Below are 21131 nucleotides of genomic sequence, written 5' to 3' on the forward strand. Positions count from 1 at the left end.
CTGAATGGAGTTTGGTTATCACCCTCTCAGTACTCACAACAATGCTTTTTCAGACTCTGCAGTCCCAATGATTGGAATAAATGATCTTTAGGGTCCTTTCCAACTCTAAATTCTATGGTTCTATTTCGGGACAGGACTCTGCAAACATAAGTTTATCTCTGATCCCAAATTCTATTTGTACAGAGCCATTTTTCTTTTTTTTAAATCCACACTGGGAGTATTTCACCCATGCAGTCTGCCCATTTTGGGGATGTGAACTCCATGTGAATAAGGCAGATTTCTTTAAAACATCCAGTCCTTGTTTTTGTAGCATATATCCAAAGCAAATTTGGGATAATTCATTCCGGTGCCTCAAAAATGAATCACCACAAACTTGTCTTATGTATATCATGATTTTTTTCCAAAATTAAAGCATAAGTAAATAGTTTAAAAGGGTGTACTTCAGCCTCCCTTCAGGAAAATAACTTTAAGATGTGCAAAACAGGAATCAGAGCTTTAAAAAAAAAAAAAAAAGCCAAACTCTTTTCATTCAGAAATATTCAGTCTTATTGCTTTCTTTGATTTCAATGACAAAAATCCATTGCCTTTGCTAGTTGTCCATCAGAACAATGCCATGGTCCAGGTCTAAATATTTAACATTAGATTGTGCTGTGAGCTTGTATTTCCACTTAGAAAAATATCCCTCATCAATAAAAGGTTAATAGAGCATAAAATCATACCTTAAAGTTGGAAGGGACATAATAAGTTGTCTTTTTAATATTCTTTCTTTTATAAATATGGTAACTGAGTGAAGAGGCAAGATTTGAACCTAGGACTCCTGGTTTTAGATCCTGTGCTTATTACTTCACAATTTTCCCAATTTTTTACCAAATAAGTGGACAGAAATACTATTTTTATGTTTTGAGTCTGAATTGTTGGAAACTCGGTAATCATTTCAATCCATCACTAAACATTTTTAAAATACTTAACTATTTGTACAGAAGCCATTTGTCTTTTTTTTTTTTTTTCATTCATGCTAGGAGTTTTTCCACCCATGCACCCATTTTGGGGATGTGAACTCCATGTGAATAAAGCAGATTTCTTTAAAACATTCAATCCTTGTTTTTGTAGCATATACCCAAACCAATGTTGGGATAATTCATTCCATTGCCTCAAAAGCAAATCACCACAAACTTGTTTTATCATGGACTGTGCTAAGTGTTGGGACTGCAAAAAGTCTTTTTATAATAAAAGATCTTTAAGCTCTGTTTCTTTTTTTGCTAATCTTTATATATGGCAATTGGAGGGTCATTAGTATAATTAGGGAAATATTGTCTGGGGCCATTTTGTATTTGCCTATGATGACAGAACTGCAAAATAAGAACTAATTCAGTTAATAATTAGTACCCGTAAAGTTGATTAAAACAAACAAACAAAAAAACCCTTAATAGTGCCTACCAAGCACTGGAATGTTCTCCTTTTATTCTACGTTTAGCCACAGGAGAAATTAGAAGTTTGGTGGAAGAATGAGAGTATTTTATAAAGATCTCATTATTTTAAGGAAGAAGGGGCAGTAGGGAAAATTTGGTCTTTCCCAGAGAAGCTCAGGTAGGAATAGGACTTCAGGTTTTGTTTGTAGCCATCTAGTTTCTTTTATGACCAAAATAAAACAAATAGAAACAGACCTATACAAAAAAAGGCCTGATTCCCTTGGCCTTCTGATAACTTGGACACCTCTTAGACCAGTTAAAATGAGACTCACTGATACCTGAATCAAGTTCCAACTGAGACAGGAAGAGCAAGAGGCAATGTGAAAGATGCCCATTGGCTATCTGGGAATGACTTTGAAGTTTTACATGAACAAAACTAACATTTAGTTCCTATTTTGCAGTCCTTCCAAAATTGAGCGGGTCAAATCATTTTGTGAGAAGCATGGTAGCTAAATATGCTACATGCTTTATATGGGCCCAAGTGACAAGGCTTAACATTTAATCAGACACTGTCCTTGTTTAGGGAATACCCTGGAGAAGAAAGGTGGCAAGGAATTTGTGGAAGCAGTGTTAGAGCTTCGGAAAAAAAATGGTCCATTGGACATTGCTGGAGGTAAGATTAAAGCAACATTGCCAATTTCCAATTTTGGTTCTTGTTTCATCTGGGCACATTCTTGAGTGGGCTGTGCCATCTTTTAATCCTCACAAAACACTCTTAGGGATGTCCTCCTGCATGGTTAAAATAAGTGATCAAGGGCACTAAACATAAAGTTCATTATGCTCAAACACCATTCTGTATATTGTTCCTATAGACTTTTGTCCTATAGACTATTGTTCCTATTAGACTTTTACAGTCTCAAAGTGAAAATCACAATCTGATCATCCCATCCATGCAATGAAGTGAAGGGCTGTTGTCTTTACAAAAGAGAATTTTATTGAAGGCATAGAATCAAAATTAGAATCCATCACATTAAAACACATTAAAAATGTGATTGCTCAAAATAATTTATCAGTTTTTGTAGATTTAAGATTCTAAAAGGAGTTTCAAAACAAAGGAAAGAACACTGCAAACATAAGCTCTGATAAATTACAATGTAATATTTTAAACCATCTGTTAAGTTGCTGATGTTTTAAAATTAATAATCTTCATTTACCCATCTATATTTATAATTACAAAAAATAAAATTATGATTTGCCACTTAAATTCTTCCTGAAAGAAAGGAAAAGGGGAAAGCTTACTTTTGAACATGACATTGAACTATAGACAAAATTTTTCATTAACTGCATATAGATCAGTGCAAATATTAATATGGTTAAGTGATGGCAAAATACAGTATTACCCAAACTACTGGATGTGAAATATCCGAATAATATTGGATATTTCACAAAATGATAACTTTAATAATAGCAAGCCAGTTGCAACTAGGCCATTTTTTTCACTTGTTGAGGAATCCTGTGGTTTTATTGTTTCCAACAATGTCAGTTCCTTATGTCTTTGGTTACTTAGGATCAGAGCTTATCAGGATAAGATGATGATAGGATTCCTTCAGATGATCTGAATATTTGTAGCATAAAACATTAAGCAATATCTTATGGATGGATTAGGTGATGATAGAACCAGTTCCACACTTTTTTTTTTTTAATACTGCCAGAGGAAATGAGACATTGTGATGGTCCTCATGAGGTACAAGTCCATCCAGTTGGGAAAGCCAACCTATTACAAACTCAAGCGCAGACACACATAAGTTCAAAATAGACCACAGAATGCCAATTTGATAGACTCTCAGAGACTGTCACATTTAACCCCTTTATTTTACATATTAGAAAGCACTGTCCCACAGAGGGAAAGTGATAGGCTAGAATCATTGCTTACAGAGGAGTACAAATTAGTTGGAAAAAGAACACTTACACTTTATGAAACAGTTTGTGCATAAGCATGATAACTGGTTGTGTAACAAAAATTTATTTGTTGATCAGTTATCTGGGCCTCACAAACACTACTCTATGCTTATCTAAAGTATATAGAACACACTTTTCATTAGAAATTATGTTTGATGTACCAGTTTACTTCCATATACTATCAATATGGATTGAAATTTGCACTGATCTGTAAGGAATCCTGTAAATTCCACGCTAAGCACTCTGAATCTGTAAGATAAATGAACAAAGACATTAATTATTGTCCACAGATGCCTCAAGAGAAAAAACTATAAGATAGAACCTTTCCTTTTCTACTGGTGCCTCAAGCACCAAAAAACATAAATAAGAATGAAAACATCTATTAAAATGAAATGAATCTACCTAAAGCAAATTGATTTAGTCATATGGATTCTTAAGACCTTCCTTCCCTAATAAAGCTATTGAAGCAGAATATTGGGGTATTTGGTTAAATTGTATAAATAAACATAAGTGGTTTTCCTAATGTGTCTGCATTGACATGTCAGTCAGGGGAAATTACAGATCACACTTAAAATCGTTTTTCAAACGAACCCTTTGGCAGCAAAGGAACCAATGCATTCAAACACTTTGAACACAAAAAGGGGTTATTAGTCTGGCATATGAAGTTCACTGTGTTAGGAAGGGAATTGCCCTACAATAATGAAACCCATTCCTGGCAGTAGCTAAGTGGATACCGAATGCCAAGTTTCCAAGTCTGTGCCTTGGCTGACCAATGTAATTGTAAATGACTATAACTAAACATACATTTTAGCACCATGGGAACCTAGGTTACACATGTAAATACATTAGAAGTGCTCTTGTTCCCACTTCAGACTTCTGACTTCAAAGAAATAGCACAATTTTAAAAAGCACAATTTTAAAATAGGTGTATAGCACTTAACCATTTATAAAACCTTTTCATATGCAATAACTTACTTGACTAACTCAACAGTTCTATGAGGGAGCCAGGGCAGGGCTAATCATCCCCATTTTGTTTTTGATGAAATAGATTGAGGGAGAAAACAGACTAATTCAAGCCTACTTCTAGTAGGTACAGGAGCCAGGATTAGAAATCGGTCCCTAGTTAAAGCAATCATTCCACTGCCACATCTGCAGGTGGTTTAAATTTAGGGCTGAATAGTTGTTGTTGTTAACTCTATGTACACATGTCAATTTTTTGTTTGTTTATAAGGGATGGAAATTAAAGGTTTGGGTTCTTTTTCCCACCAGCGGCTGTCAGTGCTGGCCATGGTTTGCCTGCCAAGTTTGTGATCCATTGTAACAGTCCAATATGGGGTTCTGACAAGTGCGAAGAGCTTCTGGAAAAGACCGTGAAGAATTGTTTGGCTTTAGCAGATGACAAGAAGCTGAAGTCAATTGCATTTCCATCAATTGGCAGTGGCCGGTAAGAGAATCTACTAGTTGAAATATTTGTACCAGAAGATAATTCTCAAGTAATGTATTTCATTTATCCAATTATTGAGAGACTAATGTGGACACTCAGTTGAGAGATCAGAGGCAAAAAATTGAGTAAGGCTAGGTTTTAATCATCATGTGGTTCATAGTCTAATTGAAGAGATAAGATATGCTGAAAATTAAATAATTTAATTTCATCTAAGAAAATTTACTTAGGTCAGCAGTCTTATTTTGAGTACTGAGAATACCAATTTAAAATAAGACATGGTCCTGATTTTCTTGGACCTTCCAGTTTAGTAGAATGTATTATATGTTAATGTATTATAACTATAGTACAAATCAGGTTTATATAAGCATAGAGTAAAAATTAACTATATTTAAAGGAGATATAAGGAAGGAATTAGTCGCTTCTAACTGGGGAATGAGAGGGATGTATTGAGGAATGTTTTATGAAAGAAGTGGTACCTAAACTGGACCCTTGAAAATGAGAAGGATGTAAGTAAGTGGGAAAGAAAAGGACAAAATTGAGGAGCACTGAGCAGTCAGGTCTGGCCCAGTGATAAAGAATATGCACAATGAAAAACAAAGCTAAAAAAAGTTGGAGACTAATTGTAAAGGGCTTTAAATGCTTAGCTAAAGAGTTTAGATTGGAGAAAGTCAGACTGGAGACTCTGTGATTCTGTAAACACATTCTTACTTCCTTGTCTTATTCTTCCTCTTAATGACATTAGAGTCATTATGGATAAAATTCCAAGCTAACTCTGTCAGCCATAAGATATTTTCTGGATAGACAGTGGAAGCATCATTTGTAAGATTTAGAGACCTTATAACTCATCTAATCCAAGTCTTTTCTTTTGTAGATAAGAAAAGTCCAGAGAAATTTAAGTTACTTGTCCAGGGTTACACAGTAAATGAGCATAACTGGGATTCAGACTCTCACTTGAGAGCTAGTGTTATTCCCAGTCTACTACATTACCTGTTTTACATTGGCAGTATACTGTACTTTTTTTAGTGGGATATTTTGCTCTGGACATGTTGAAGATTTTCAGTATTGTCTGATTGAGAATTATCTAAAAAAATAGGATATGGATATTACTACATTCAATTAAGGGGAAAAAAATGACTGCCTTTTATGATAGAAGGTAGTCAACAAGCTCCTGGTAGAATACACTTTATTTACAATTAAGGAGATTTATTGCAAGCAACATAGACCCAGGCTCTGAGTAGATTTGGAACTACTTTCCATAAAGTAGTCTTGTAGGAGTTTAAAATAGTCATGCCTCTAACATCTCTTCTTTGTCACTAAATCACCGTGTTACCTTTGATAAATGAGTCAACCTCTCTGTCTCTTGGTTTGTTTATCAGTAAGTGAAGTTAATATGATTTACCTTCCTCATAGAAGGTATTATGAGGCTCCATTAATTAGTGTTTATAATGCACTTTGATATATGCTGATAAAAAGTGTTTCAGACATGAGAGGTAATAATATTCTTTATTGGTAGCAGTATTTTTTTTCTTTAGCTATTAAGAAAGCTTTTAGTTGAATTATGAAAATTAATTTTCATAAAAGTATATCTGTTATTTCAAACATGTTTACATTTTTCATAGAGTAAAACATTTTTTAAAATAATAAATTGAAAAACTTTTAAAATCCACAAGTGCCAAAGGCACCACATATGCATAGCTATTCTGTTACAGACATCTGTCAAGCAGACATCACCTTATAAAGCCATGTAAACAGTTTCATTCTCTTTCATCACTCAAGAATGGGATTACACAAAGCTGTTCAAATAAATCATGTTGGATTTTAGGAAGGGAAATAAAAAAGTTTGTTTGTGGCATTCAGTGTCTCCAGCATGAAAGTCATGCTAGGATTAAAAAAAAAACAACAACAACAACAACAAAAAAAAAGCCAAGTCCAGCATGCTAAAGGAAAGACTTGGTGATGGTATTTTCATATAACAGTATTTTGATATCCTCAGCCTCCAGCAGCCATTATGATCACAATACTGTATGCAGCAGTGTGTACTTTGTATTGGACATTTGTCTCAGATGATTTCTTTTAAAAATGTGCTTAGATTAAATAAAGCTCAACATCATAACATGGGATGTAGGAAACTACCTTTGGCATCTAGACATCCTCTTTGCAGCCTGTTAGACCACAATATTTATTGAGCCATGCAAAGCCTTCCTGGGCTCTGGTTGACATTAAGAGGGTGCACACAATCTCCTAAGAGAAGAACACAGTCACTTTGCTCTCTTTTATTTAAAGGACTTTGCATGAACTTTTCTTGAATTTATGAGTTCTGAGACAAAGTTAATTTAGAGCTGCTTCTCCAGGGAAGTAAGAAAAAGATTTCTGTGCTTAGAAAGTACAGAAATAGATAAAGGGGTTTGTGGACTGAGGATTATACATTGCCATAACCAAAGGACTGTTTATATAAGGATTTGGAAATCATCTCATCTAAACCTGTTCCTTTAGAGAGAAGAAAACTAAGGTCCAGAGAAAAATGATATATCCAAAGTCTCAAAGCTGGGAATAGAACTTTGTTCCGTTGTGCTGAGTTTGGGGCTATTTTTAGGACACCAACCAGCCTCTCATACTTAGTTGGTGAACTCTCTTAAGTTGTTGGACTATGCACTTTTTTTCCCCAATACTCTGTTAGTTTCATTATTCACAGTTAGTGCTTGTCGATATAGGAGACTACTGTGTATCTTAATCTCACAAAGTAGGAGCCAAAGTACCTGAGCTGGAAGTGGAGATTTTTTATTCACTTGGCCAACGTAATAATGAATAAAAAGAATGAAATTTTTCCATTTGCACTGTATCCATTTAACAAACTCAGCAATTGAACATGTTCTACATAGAGTACATCAGTTCTCTAAGTAGCTATTATAACATGAGACAAAGAATAAATGATTTCTGACATTCTATTATTCTAGGAATGAAACTGGATTCCTACCTTCATGAAACCTACACTCTAGTTGGAGACACATTATGTACAGATAATAACAACCAACAGGATGTGCCAATTACTTAATAACATAAATAGTAAGTAGGAATTCAGGGAAGGAAGATACCATTGTCAGAAAAAGCTTCCTGTGTGACTTTGAGAGCTTTTTCCTCACTTGGGCTCCAGATTCCTCTTATGTAAAATGACAGATGATCTCTGTAGGCCCTTCTAGCTCTACAATCTGTCATGAAGGTGATTGTTTTATAATGGAGTAAGATTTGAAGAGGCTGAGGGGATGGGAAAGACTATTCTAATCAGGATGATGCAAGGGAGGAATGGGCAGGATAATGACGAGACCATGTTGTCTGGAACAGGTGTCCGAAACTGTGGGTTGGAGGCATTTTGTTTACATGGTATAAAATAAAAAATCACCAATGCAATCACAGGTCCTGTCTGCAAAGAAAACTAAGAAAAAGATAGTGTGACGTAGTAAGTAGAGAGCTAGCCTTAGAATCAGCAGTGTATTTCAATCCTGCTTCTGACATAGCACCTCTGTGACAATGGACGAAACATTACATCTCTCTAAGACTGAATTGCACAGGAGGTACTCATCTGTACTGAAGGGAATCTCATTTCCAGTGTTTTCCCCAATCCCATGCAGCCTAACTACAAGAAAAAGAAAATGGTGCTACTCCCTTCCTTCCAAAAAGTCAATTTAAACTTACTCTAGACACAAGCGGGAGTTTGATGGCCATTTTGGAACCCCTTTCTTTTTACATGATTATACATACAAGATTTCTTATTATCATGCTTTTGGAGTGTTAAATAGAGCTTTCCTTGCAGGCTGAGAGAAATGAACTAGAGTATTTATGTAATGCTATCTTAATCATATAGCAAGGACAGAGTAGTTTGTGCCACAGACACACAGAAGACCCATGGTAGAAAACTTGACTTTCAAAATTTTAAAGATCTCACTACTTAATGATGCGTCCAATAAGAAAAAAAGCCAAATAGTGCTAATAGCTGACTATTTGTTTATGACAGGATTACTTAACTTTTTTGTGTCATAGGCCTCTTTGGCAGTTTGGTGAAAGCTATGGGACCTTTCTTGAAATAATAATTTAAACATGCATAGTAGAAAAAATGCATGAAATTACAATGTTCAAATAGTTATCAAACTATTGAAAAAACAAATTCATGAGCCACAGATTAAGAACCCTAAAATGTGCAAAATGCTAAAGGAACATGTGATTTGAACCTCACAACATTTATTATTTCCATTTTACAGAAGAGCCATATCCAGTACATAGGATTACAAAGTCCCTTTTATCATGTTAATCAAGAGCTGTAGGTAAAGTAAGTGGATCCATATTCACTTCACTTCGATTTTATAATGAAATCAATATCCATACTTCTCATCCTCTTCCAACACAACTCTTTTCAGGGCTTAAATCAAGTATCATCTCTACAAGAGGCCTCCCTTACATGTGTGTATTTATATTTCTTCCCAGGGCAAGGTAAAATCATTGAAGATGCTTTTGTTTTTATCTTTGAGTCCTCAGCACCTAGCATAGTTCCTGGCATATAGATGGTTAAGAAATGCTTGCTGAATTAAATTGAATTTAACTTTTGAGAAAAGAAAATTTTCTTAGAGAAAGAGTCAGAAATAGATTTAATTCCTGATTGGCAAGATAGTCCTCATGGACTGAAAATACTCGGTGAAAGTTATTTCTTTCCATTATTCCTCTGAAAAAAAAAATTGTCATTTTTCCAGTTTCCCCGGAACTACACCCCTGACCTGAAAGGGTGAAAAGAATTTGTTTTTATCATAGAGACCCATGTTGAACAACAAGGGGGAAATGTTTACTATGAAAGTGGTATACACCTTGAAACACATTTCAGGAAAATGAACATGAGAATTTTCTATTAATAAACACTTATTAACATTCATTCATTCATTCATTAGTGGTCTGTGAATGAGGTCATATGTTTCCTTGTGGTTGAATATGACAGTGTTTGGTTACTGTATCATGCATGCATATAACTATACACATATGATGCTCAAAAAATGTAAAAAATTCCTAGACATAATGGGCAACTTCTGTTTTCTCCTTGCCTGAGCAAGAGTTTCTCCAATGTTCACTGTCCTAATTCTGTTAAACCACAGAAACAAATACATTTTGAAGGCTTAGATTGCAAAGTAAACACTGATAATATAGGAGTGGTTTAAAATATCACTTTTATTCCATTTTCCCTTTGCTCTGAGTCTTTTCCAGCTACTTGAAGTAGACACCATTAGAAACATAGGATGAGAGTCTTTTAGAGATTAGCCCTATGTATAGGAAGTTATTATAATTATGTTCCTATTTTATATCAATATCCAAATATCCTTCAGGATCATGTTAAGAGGCCAGGTCTGCAAAGCTAAAATGATCTCAAACATTCAGTTCCTAAACTCAATTAAGAGTTTGGTGTGAATGGTTCAAATGATATAGAGACAGAAAAGCCTGCGGTTGTTATCTGGCTCTAGAACTGTAAGTCATTCAGTTGTCTGTTAGTCCTTGAGTACTTGCTATATTCTTACCATCGTTTCAAGACACAGAAATAGATAACCCAGCTCTGCTTATATAAACATGGCCAGGTTTACAAAAGCATAGATTTGGGACTTTAAGGCCGTCTAGTCCATTACACATCAGGAACCACAATTCTCTTTTTTTAATTAAAGCTTTTTATTTTCAAAATATATACATGGATAATTTTTCAACATTAACTCTTGCAAAACCTTGTTTTCCAATTTTCCCTCCCCTTCCCCTCCTCCCTCCCCTAGATGGCAAGTAATCCAATGTATGTTAAACATGGCAGAAATATATGCTAAATCCAACATAATGCATACATATTTGTACAGTTATCTTGCTGCACAAGAGAAATCAGATTGAACAGGAAAAAAATGAGAAAGAAAATAAAATGCAAGCAAACAACAAAAAGAGTGAAAATGCTATGTTATGAACCACACTCAGTTCCTACACTTCTCTCTCTGGGTATAGATGGTTTTCTTCATCACAAGATCATTGGAACTGGTCTGAATCATCCCATTGTTGAAAAGAGCCACAGGAATCACAATTTTCAAAGAGGTTAAATGATTTGTGTAAGGCCATATAGTTGCAAATCTGAGATTTTAACCCAAGTCCTATTATTGCAAATCTAGCATTCTCTCCACTATAGGAGAATCAAGTCATAGGATCATTTTTTTTCAATAAACATTTATTAAGAACTTGCAGTGTAGAGAACTGTGCTATTAGAAAACAGTATATAATAGTAGATGGCCAAGGATACAGATATTTATTTTTTTAGCATAGAATAACATAGCATTTTGGTTTTTTAGCATAATGGGATGAAATACTGTTCCCCATCCCCACCAGCCAAGACCCCTGCTGGGTACTGCACTCATAGCCAACAATTTCCTCCTTAATCAAGGAGGTATTTTGAGACTCAACAGAAACCCAGACTTGATCCCCACAGTGAACAGAATTTTTCTCTTCAGGCATGTGTTTCTAGAGCTCCTTCCCACATCCTGGGTTGGTAGTAAACCCATTTATGTCTGTAGTCCTGAGAAGGCTTCCCACTCCCTACCAGTCCGGCCTCTTTGGGTTGCTCTCACAGCTGGAAAAATTAATGGAATCATTGTAACCTTATCAGGTACTCTAAAAGGCAGCTGTACTTAAAGCATGAAAATAATTTTTCATTCTTTGGGTGACATTTAAATGATATTTTATTCAAATGGTTCCTATGTGATCCCTTATCCCATCTTCATAGCTACTTTGCCTTCACTCAGAAATGGATCTTTGTGGATCTGGTGAGATTTTGTCCAATTCTCAACTATGGAAGACCTTTGGGAAATATGAAGCAGCAAAATGGTTCAGGGGCAAGAATGTCCAGCTTGGGTTCAACGTACCTGGAGCCAATTTCCAACTCTGTTTATTCATTACTTTTGTGACCTTGGGAAAATCAGTCTATCTCTTTAGGCCTCGGTTGGACTGAAGAACCCCTAAGATTCTTTCTGCTTCTAAAAGATGATTCTATAAAAGGGAGCTTAATAACATGCAGCCTTGGCCACTGCTTAGTTTGGAAGTCAACACTCAAAATGACCAGAACTGCCACATATATTCTCACCATCACACCTAGTGTTGTCTTTAAAGTTAAAAGCCTGAGCAATCTCAGAACATATTTAGATAACAAAATGGGGGAAAGAAGTCTTAGAAAAAGTAGTTAGTTGGGCTGCCTTCTTTTATATGTGCTACAGACTTCACCTTCCTATTTTAAATTTAAAATGACATGTATTATTTCATGTTAAAATGAAGCAGGAATAGAGCATATCATCTTTTTTCTTTCTCTTAAAATTAGGCTATTTTAATACTTACCTGAAAAAAAATTAAGCAGAAATGGGTATGTAGAGAAAGTGGTGGGGGGAGGTGGAATCCATTCTATCCTATTTCTGGATCCCCAGAGTATTTCCCATCCCCAGAGTATTAACTGATGGCGTGTGCCAATTAGTTTTCCCACTCAGCTTTCCAAAACTTGTCAGTACTGCCTTTTCAACGCCATGATTATAGTCTTAACATAAAGATCTGGGAGGAACTATGGAAGTCACCTAGGCTAAACTCTCATTTTACACATAAGAAAAGAGGCACATAGGTAGTGAGTAGCAGAGTCAGGATTCAAAACCAAGTTCCTTAATTCCAAGTCCCAGCATTTCTCCCTACTGTACCATGCTGCCACTACTATGAAAACATTGCCCCAGTAAAGAAAAGTGTTACTTTTCAAAATGTACCAGAAAGATTCTACATCCAAATGAATACTCTTACAAATAGTTCTCTTGGGAGACAACATGTTGCTTACTTAATCCAGTGATACTGCTTTTTCCCACAATTGTTCCCAATTTCCCTTTAGGAACTGCCATCAGAGCCTGGGGCACAGGCATGGGAGCAAATATTCCTCCTTCCAGACTGTATTTGATTTCCGGAGATAGAAAGAAACCCCTTAGAGCCAGCCAAATTCAGTATATGATCAAGTTCATGATTGTGTTTTCAGTCCAAAATGGTAGTATGACTGTCATGTAATGAAGTGGCTTTCAAACTGGCTATTACTAAATGGATAATTTCTCAAAGGGAAATCTAAAGAATGTTTCAGGCAATTAGCAGAATTGTTGGAATGAGTGTATAGTCTTCCAAAAGAATGAGTGTGTAGTTTGATTCAACAAATATTTATTAAGCAAGTACTATATGCCAGGAACAAAATCAAGTTTTGATTAGAGAAGAGGACTTGGAACCAATGAAATCAGGGTTCAGGTCTCTCTTTTGAAACATGCTAGCTTTGGATGCCCATCAATTGGAGAATGGCTGGGTAAATTGTGGTATATGAATGTTATGGAATATTATTGTTCTGTAAGAAATGACCAGCAGGATGACCAGAGAGGACTGGCAAGACTTAGATGAACTGATGCTAAGTGAAATGAGCAGAACCAGGAGATCATTATACACTTCGACAACGATATTATATGAGGACATATTTTGATGGAAGTGGATTTCTTTGACAAAGAGACCTAACTGAGTTTCAATTGATAAATGACGGACAAAAGCAGCTACACCCAAAGAAAGAACACTGGGAATGTGAACAATCTGCATTTTTGTTTTTCTTCCCGGGTTATTTATACCTTCTGAATCCAGTTCTCCCTATGCAACAAGAGAACTGTTCAGTTCTGCAAACATATATTCTCTCTAGGATATACTGCAACATATCCAACATATAAAGGACTGGTTGCCATCTAGGGGAGGGGGTGGAGGGAGGGAGGGGAAAGAAATTGGAACAGAAACGAGTGCAAAGAATAATGTTGTAAAAAAAAAAAAAATTACCCTGGCATGGATTCTGTCAATATAAAGTAATTATTAAATAAAAATTAAAAAAAAAAAAGAAACATGCTAGCTTGTATGACTCTAGGCAAGTGAGTACTCTAGTGACTCTATGGGACTAGCAGCATAAGAGAAGTTGTTGCCTTTGTAGATCAATGAAATCACGGTGTCACCTTTATCCCTCTATAACCAATATTTTCCTAAATATTAGGGCTTCAGAGAAAAAAAGAAATGGACCTATCCTCAAGGAGATTGCATTCTTTCAAACTCTTTTTGAATATACGAATTTTGTTATATTAAAAGATGATCATGACTGCCCAACCTATTTAGTTGAACTCCCCTGCAAAGTTTTACAAAAATTCATTTTTAAAGTTAAAAGCCTGAGAGAATTCAGAACATGTTTATATGACAAAATGGGGAAAAGAAATCCTGAAAAAAATAGATAGTTGGACTGGCTTCTTTCAAATATGTCACAGATTTCACCTTTTTAAAAATTTAAATAAAATTTACATAAATGATATGCATTATTTCATGTTAAAATGAGGCAGGAACATATCACCTTTTTTTCCTCTTCTCTTAAAAAACTTGAGCAGAAACGGGATCTAGAGAAAGGAAGAAAGAAATCATTCTTTACTATTGCTGGGTCTTTTCCAGAATCCATGAATGGTCTTAATGTAAAGAGGAAAAGCAGGGATGGTAATAAATATTTTCATAGCTCCTATTATGTGCTAAACACTATTTACAAATTTTCTTGATTTGATCTTTGTAACAACTCTTGGGGATAGGGGCTATTATTATCCTCAGGTTACAAATGAGGAAACTGAAGCTGACAGTTTAAGTGATTTTCCAGTCACACAGCTAGAAAGTGTCTGAGATATGATTTGAACTCAGACCCTCCTGACTCCAGGCATTTAAACAAGAATTTAACTCATGTCCTATACTGAAAATTGAGTGTATAGTATGCGTAGTCTTATGTAAGTTGAACCCTACTGACTGACTCCTTACATATGAAAACTAGGCTTAGACCAGACACTTAGCATTCAGAATAATTTAGCAAGCATTTATTAAGTAATTATACAATGCCAGACATTGTTCTGGGTGTTGGGAATGCAAAGGTAAAAATGAAAATATTCCCTGCAAATAGGAGCTTATCTTGAGGGAAGCAATGTATATCCAAATAAATAAATAAATTATATATACAGAGTAAATGTGATTTCCAGGACAGTTTGGGGTAAAAGGTGTTTAAAAGGGCAAATGAGGAGAAAGAAAAGACAGCTACTTAGAAACATCAAAATCTATTTGTTGAAAAAAGTAAAAACACAGGAATGAAACACCTTGCCTTAATATCATGAAAAGTCTATTTAAAAGCAAGGTCTAGCATTGTTTGCATTGCAATAGCACATAGACTTCTTGAGGATAGGGGATTATTTAGGAGAAGTAGTGTGACTAAGAATCTGACCTTAACCAAGAAGACTTGAGTTCAAAGGCACATGGACCTGAGCAAGTTCCTTTAAGTCCTCAGTGCTCAGATATTTTCTAAGTCAAAGAGAAAATCTCCCCTTCTAGAAATTCCCTGTATAAATGAAATTAAGGGTCCAGTGCCTTTTCAGATGTAGTAATAATAGATATTTAACAAAGACTAGCTGAATGAATGAAGAAACTCTGGATGTTTCATAATAAAATTGGGAATAAATAAGGATGTCCACTGTCACCATTATTATTTGACATAAAACCAAAAAATGCTAGCTACCTCAAGGGGACCAAAAAAATAATGTAGGAAGTAGACTTTGAAGATGATGTATTTATCCCTCTTTGCAGATTTAAAATGGTTTACTTAGGCTTGCCTAAAATTGGTATCCTGGTTTTCATTAGTTATGTCCAAAATAGACTTGCTTTTTCTCCTAATAGTTTGGCCCTAACAGGGTTTATCCTCACAGTGTTTTCTTCTTGGCTTTATATAATGGCTTTCTTGCCCAGCCATGGTTTTTAGATATCTTGATGTATGAATGTTATACATGGAATACATTTAGAAGAACAAATCAATCGAGAAACTAATTTGTTAAATTTTCATCCAACTTGGCACATTCTACCAGGAACAATTCAAAGATGCCTCACTCCAAGAAGGATGTTGAGATAAAAATCAAGTGTGAGAAAATTAGGAGCCAGATGTCTATGAGTTCTGTTTCTGGCCCTTGTGTTTGTGGGTGGCATTTGGAGAAATGCACAGAAACTCACTCATAAGTTGTAAGCTTGTAGCTTCCAGACTTTTCTATCCTGTGTTTCTGCCCCACCACTCTTGAACATGCTCTGTGGAGTAGGTTTATCTTGTTAAAAATTAAATTGCATGAAAAGAACTTGATATACCCTGAAATCAGACATTTAGATTGTTTTAGTGTTAGCATACCCAGAGGTCCTTCACGGCCCAAGCTGGCCTTGTATGAGTATATATAATATTATTGAATAATATATGCATATGTATATTATTCTATTTGTCAGAGGTATAGTAGAGGCACTGTGATCTATTGAATAGAGTTCAGGACTTGAAGCTAGATATATGATAATATCCTGTCACTGACCCTGAAGAAATTCTGTAAGCCTGAGAAAGTCACTTAAACTGTGTAACCTAGGCAAAATTTGCATTGGTAGGAGAAGCTCCCTTATCAGAAATTCCCATTCTGTTGGAATCGGAGACCTAAAATGCTTCTAGAGTCCATTTAAGTAGTCATGAGAGATCAGTGTGTACAGTGGAAGTAATCATACTTCAAGGTTTGCTGAAGCTTTGAGTTAGAATCCTGATTGTGCTATTTACAATTGTGTGACTTGAGACAAATCATTTCCATTATAGGCCTGAATTATTCATTTGTAAAATGAGAAGATTAGATTAAGTGGCCCTTCCCACTTTATAAGGCTAGATGTTTATTTTGTTTATATTTGTTTATTTTGATGTCTGTTTAGGAATGGGGCAGTTCCTATACATATATACAAATACATTCTGTTGGAAGGGCAGCATGCACTTAGGCAATCACTGTTCCTTTTCTATCACATTCATTCAACAAATACAATGCTTACTGTAGAGGCCAAATGTACTAGACAAAAGTAAGTGGTCTAAACTTGCCTTTTCAGATCTCAGTCTGGCACAGTCTGGCAATGAAACAGCATGGGAGAATGGATCATAGAATACTGGACCAGTAATTCCCAGGATCAGAGCTGAAAAAACAACTTATTGGACATATCTAACTAGCTGATGGGAAAGAGGAGCAGCAGCTGCTATTTTTGACCCTAAATTCCCTCCCTCCTATCCCAATTTGGAATAATCATAAAGTAACTCTGATGTATTTTTTTCTTCACAGAAATGGTTTCCCCAAACAGACAGCAGCACAGCTGATCCTGAGAGCCATCTCCAGCTACTTTGTGTCTACAATGTCTTCATCAATCAAAACGGTTTATTTTGTGCTCTTCGACAGTGAGAGTATAGGGATATATGTGCAGGAAATGGCAAAATTAGATGCTAACTGAGTTGAACTACAGAAGCTGCCCAGACTCACGTGGTCTTTTTCTCCAATTTAAAATTAAAAAGAAAAAAAAGTCCTTAACTCCTAATTGTGAGGCAGCACCCTTTATTTTCAATTTTTCTCATCTAGGGAAATGAGATTTGGTTTTTTGTTTTGTTTTGTTTTTTGGGTTAATTTGTTTTGACCTTCTAAAATGTTTTTATGTTAGCACTGATAGTTGGCGTTACTGCTGTTAATGCACTGTTTCAGCCCTTGTATGAGTTTAGTGTAATCTAGGAAATTTTATAGTTTTATTTTAATGAATACTGGATTGATGCAGACAGTAGTGGGAAGTACATTGTCTTTTACATGTGGAAAAAAAAACAGGAAGCCCTATTTTGTAACTGTGTTGTGGTACGTAATCCTGCATTGCGTGATGTTTCCTTCTCATCACATTGTTCTCACTTTTTTTCCTAAAACAACAAAAAAGAAAACAAAAAAACACACACATCTAATTTCTGTTTACTTATTGTCTTAATGATGGATCTTGAAATGGGGGAGAAGGGGAGAGAAGCCTGTCGTCCTTAATTATATTTGCAATTTGGAATTTGTGTGAATTGATTTAGTAAAATGTTAAACTGTTTCTTTGCCTTGGTGTGTTTTTGGGTGCCACCGTGATTGGGAAAAAGATGTCAAGCTCTAGGAATGTCCCAGATCTTGCTTCTCTGGAGAAGAAGATAGGCCAGGTAAAAGTCCTGTTGACTTTCCTGGCTCCTTCACGGAATGCATAGCCCATCCATCCTCACTCACATTTTCAGGCAATGAAGCTCACATTATGTAGTATTCTCTTCTTTAAAATAGAGCAGGTTTCTTGATGAGGTTTTCTGGAGGCAGCCTTAAGTTTCAGTTCAGAGTAATAATCACCTCAAATGCAGCCAGCTGATAAAATCCAAACGTTTATTTTCTCCTTCCAAGTCTTGTCTCTTTCCTTGGGCCCGAGTAGCTTTCTTAGAGGCCTATCTTTCAGTGGAGAAGTGAAGGAGAAGAGCCCGCCACCACGATGGTGTGAGATGAGATGAATGAATCTGGTTCCGCCTCTGAGAGTGGGCTTCTTCTGAACTGAGTGACTTCACTAACTCAGCGCCTTTTTATGCTCTTTTAGAGGTGTGAACTCAAAGGTTGACTGCTTCTCTGAAAGAATGGGATTGTGGGTTTCTGACTTATGAATCTCATATTGAATACTGACTTACGAATCTCCCAAAAGTGTGAACTCCAATGAGTACTTAAATACATTAGTGAGCTAGAGGATTTGCTAAGTACCCTGCTAAATTAGGCAACTGACATCACTTTGTAAGGATTCTAACAACGTTCTACCTTCAAGATCAGACCTTTCTATCTTAGCTGCATGTCATAGCATACTCTTGTATACTAACCATTTAGGTCAAGGCCCAGTGGTTCAGGAAGGGACCTTTGACATGGACTTGTCCCTGTAGTCATTTACCAGTTGCAGACCAAGGTCTTTAAAAACAAGTGTTCAATCTGACTTGATTGATAAGATTTTTCAGCAAGGGTCAGTTTTGTATAGAATAGTAATGTCACACTCGTGCAAAGAGGGGCCACTAAAGAGTACTTAAGAATCTCTGCTACATATTGACTTAGAAAGCCAAACATGTTAATATTATGTTCTACTTGATTTTTGTTTATTCTGTTAAATATTTCCCAAATAATTTTAATTGAGATGGGACAATAGTTGGGTTGTTTTTTTGACCCCTCTGATGTAAAGCTATCTTCCATATGAAGAATGTGGGGCTTCAAGTCCTGCCCTTGGCACATTCTAACTTTGTAATTCTGGATTCTCAGGTTCTCAGGCAGCTTTCTAAAGCTGGAAATTGAAGAATAGCCCCTAATCTGCATTGGTTATAGTTTACTCATCAAGAAGTTCTATCTCAATACAAGCAGTTGTATCTCAAATGCAGACTATCTCAAGTCTGTATCCTTATCTCCCGTACCCCTCCTCCCTAAAAAAAAAAAAATTTGTTTTCATGCTCTTTAGGATATTTTGTGAAAATAATAATGGATGCTTGAATTGAAAAACAAATCTCAGAACAATTTTGTTACTTCAGTTATTTGTTTTTTCATTTAAAAAGACCCTGATGTTGGGAAAGATTGAAGGTAAAAAGGAAAGGAGGTGGCTGAGGATGAGATGGATAGTTAGTGTCACGCAAGCAACGAACATGAGATGAGACAGACTTCAGGGGATAGTGGAAGATATAAGGGCCTGGCATCCTGTGATCCAGTGGGGTTATGAGTCAGACTGAATGCCTGAATTATTTGTTTTAAACACAGGACACTTTGTCTTGCCCTAATCTATCCTGGCATACACATTCCCACTGCTCTGCACCTTACTACCTTAGGCAAATCACATAATCTCTCAGAGTTTTATAAAATGAGCTAGTTCTTTCTAGCTCTCTAGCTGTGGTCTTTTATTCTCTTCATGCAACAAACTCTGGGAGAGGTAAAAGTTCATCATCATCAAGGACTCTTAGAAGTCACATTTCAATTTATATGACAGACCAGATAATCTTGCCCAGCTTGGGGCAGGGGAGGAGGAGAAATTATTATTCTCTCCTGTGAAAGAGTACTCTTAAACATATTTTGAAGGTTAGAAAATATAATACAATATAATGTGTTTCATTTTGAGTGCTATCCTAAGGTGATTTCTTCCTCAAAACAACTAAGGTTGTACAACATGTGGTGATTTTGTATTCAGGCTACAAATGTGGCTTGCTGCACTGTTCTTTAAATAGTCGGTTTACTATTATCAGATACATTGACTGTGTTTCGATGATCTCTGCAGGAGTTTCTTTGTGTTAAGTCTTTGTAACTCTGGTACCAAAGAATCAGATTTTTCCCCAAAAAGAATTTTTCTCTATTCCTTAAGAAGATGCATTTTCTAAATGATAAAAATTTCAATTAGTACATGTTTTGGGGCTGATAATTATGCAGGTTAATAATTTTGTAGAAATATAATCAATAGAATATTGTTAAGTGGTGAACAGATTGGAAAGAACAGTACTTCCAAGATGTAGATTAAAGATGGACATTTAGGTACACGGTCTGATGAAAAGTCAGATATGCCCATTCTGACTTGGCTTTCTTTTTTGTGTAAATCACACCATGTGTTTTGCAAGGATTCCACTAGATGTCGCTAAAAGGACTGAAAAGTAAAAAGATTTGTCCATGTGTTCATACAAAGGCATGAATTGTGTGGATCCTGTGAAGTTTGCAATAATTATTTACCACAATTACCAGAAGATGTCTGAAGGTTCAGAAAAATTAAGTACACTTTACTCTCTTTGTAAATATAGTGTCTCCCATCTGTAGCAATAATTTTTTAAAAATTGTGCCCAGAACTGAGTGCTAAGTTTTGAGCCAGAAGACACGAGTTTCCTCACTGTGACCATGTGTGATCATGAACAATCTCTAAGATTCCTTCCAGTTCCTAAGTTGTGATCTTATGGTGTAAATATTGCCATCTGTTAGAATCTATACTCAGGACCACAGATTGAGAGTTGAAAGGTACCCCTTCCCTCTTCTCCTCTCCCCCTCCCCCCGCCCGCCCCTTGCTCCCCACATTTTACAAATAAGACAACTCAGACCCAGGGATGCTAAATGGCTTGTCCAGGGTTAGAAAAGTATAAAGTAAAGATTAAAATCCAGATTCTCTAACTCCAAATCTGGTAGTCTTGCTACTACTCCATGCTGATCTCTATATATAGTTAAAATTATTTAATAAAATGAGTTCAGCGGTAGTTATGTTAGAACTAAGGATTTGAGAGAGATGTCTCTCCCTTTAGAAAAAAGAATCAAAACACAAACACAGGCTGCTGCAAAGAAATTCTCATAAAACACACTTTTTCCCCTTAGCCAGAAGATTAGCTCATAACAAAAAAAAAA

General features: G+C 35.8%; 1 protein-coding gene across 10 annotated transcripts in view; it reads left to right on the forward strand.

The window, feature by feature from the left end:
* LOC127549805 (core histone macro-H2A.1) overlaps positions 1-17817 on the forward strand; it is a 99307-nt gene extending 81490 nt beyond the window's left edge. For 5 of the 10 annotated variants that reach the window (XM_051978148.1, XM_051978150.1, XM_051978151.1 and 2 more), the window contains exons 7-9: positions 1993-2082; positions 4638-4812; positions 17034-17817. In XM_051978148.1, coding sequence (XP_051834108.1) covers positions 1993-2082; positions 4638-4812; positions 17034-17199 — 431 coding nt within the window. In that variant the 3' untranslated portion in view covers positions 17200-17817. The other 5 variants (XM_051978155.1, XM_051978158.1, XR_007950719.1 and 2 more) reach the window with 3 other exon arrangements.
* Positions 17818-21131: the final 3314 nt, after the last annotated feature.

Source organism: Antechinus flavipes, chromosome 2 (assembly GCF_016432865.1).
Source record: "Antechinus flavipes isolate AdamAnt ecotype Samford, QLD, Australia chromosome 2, AdamAnt_v2, whole genome shotgun sequence".
Classification (NCBI taxonomy): domain Eukaryota; kingdom Metazoa; phylum Chordata; class Mammalia; order Dasyuromorphia; family Dasyuridae; genus Antechinus; species Antechinus flavipes.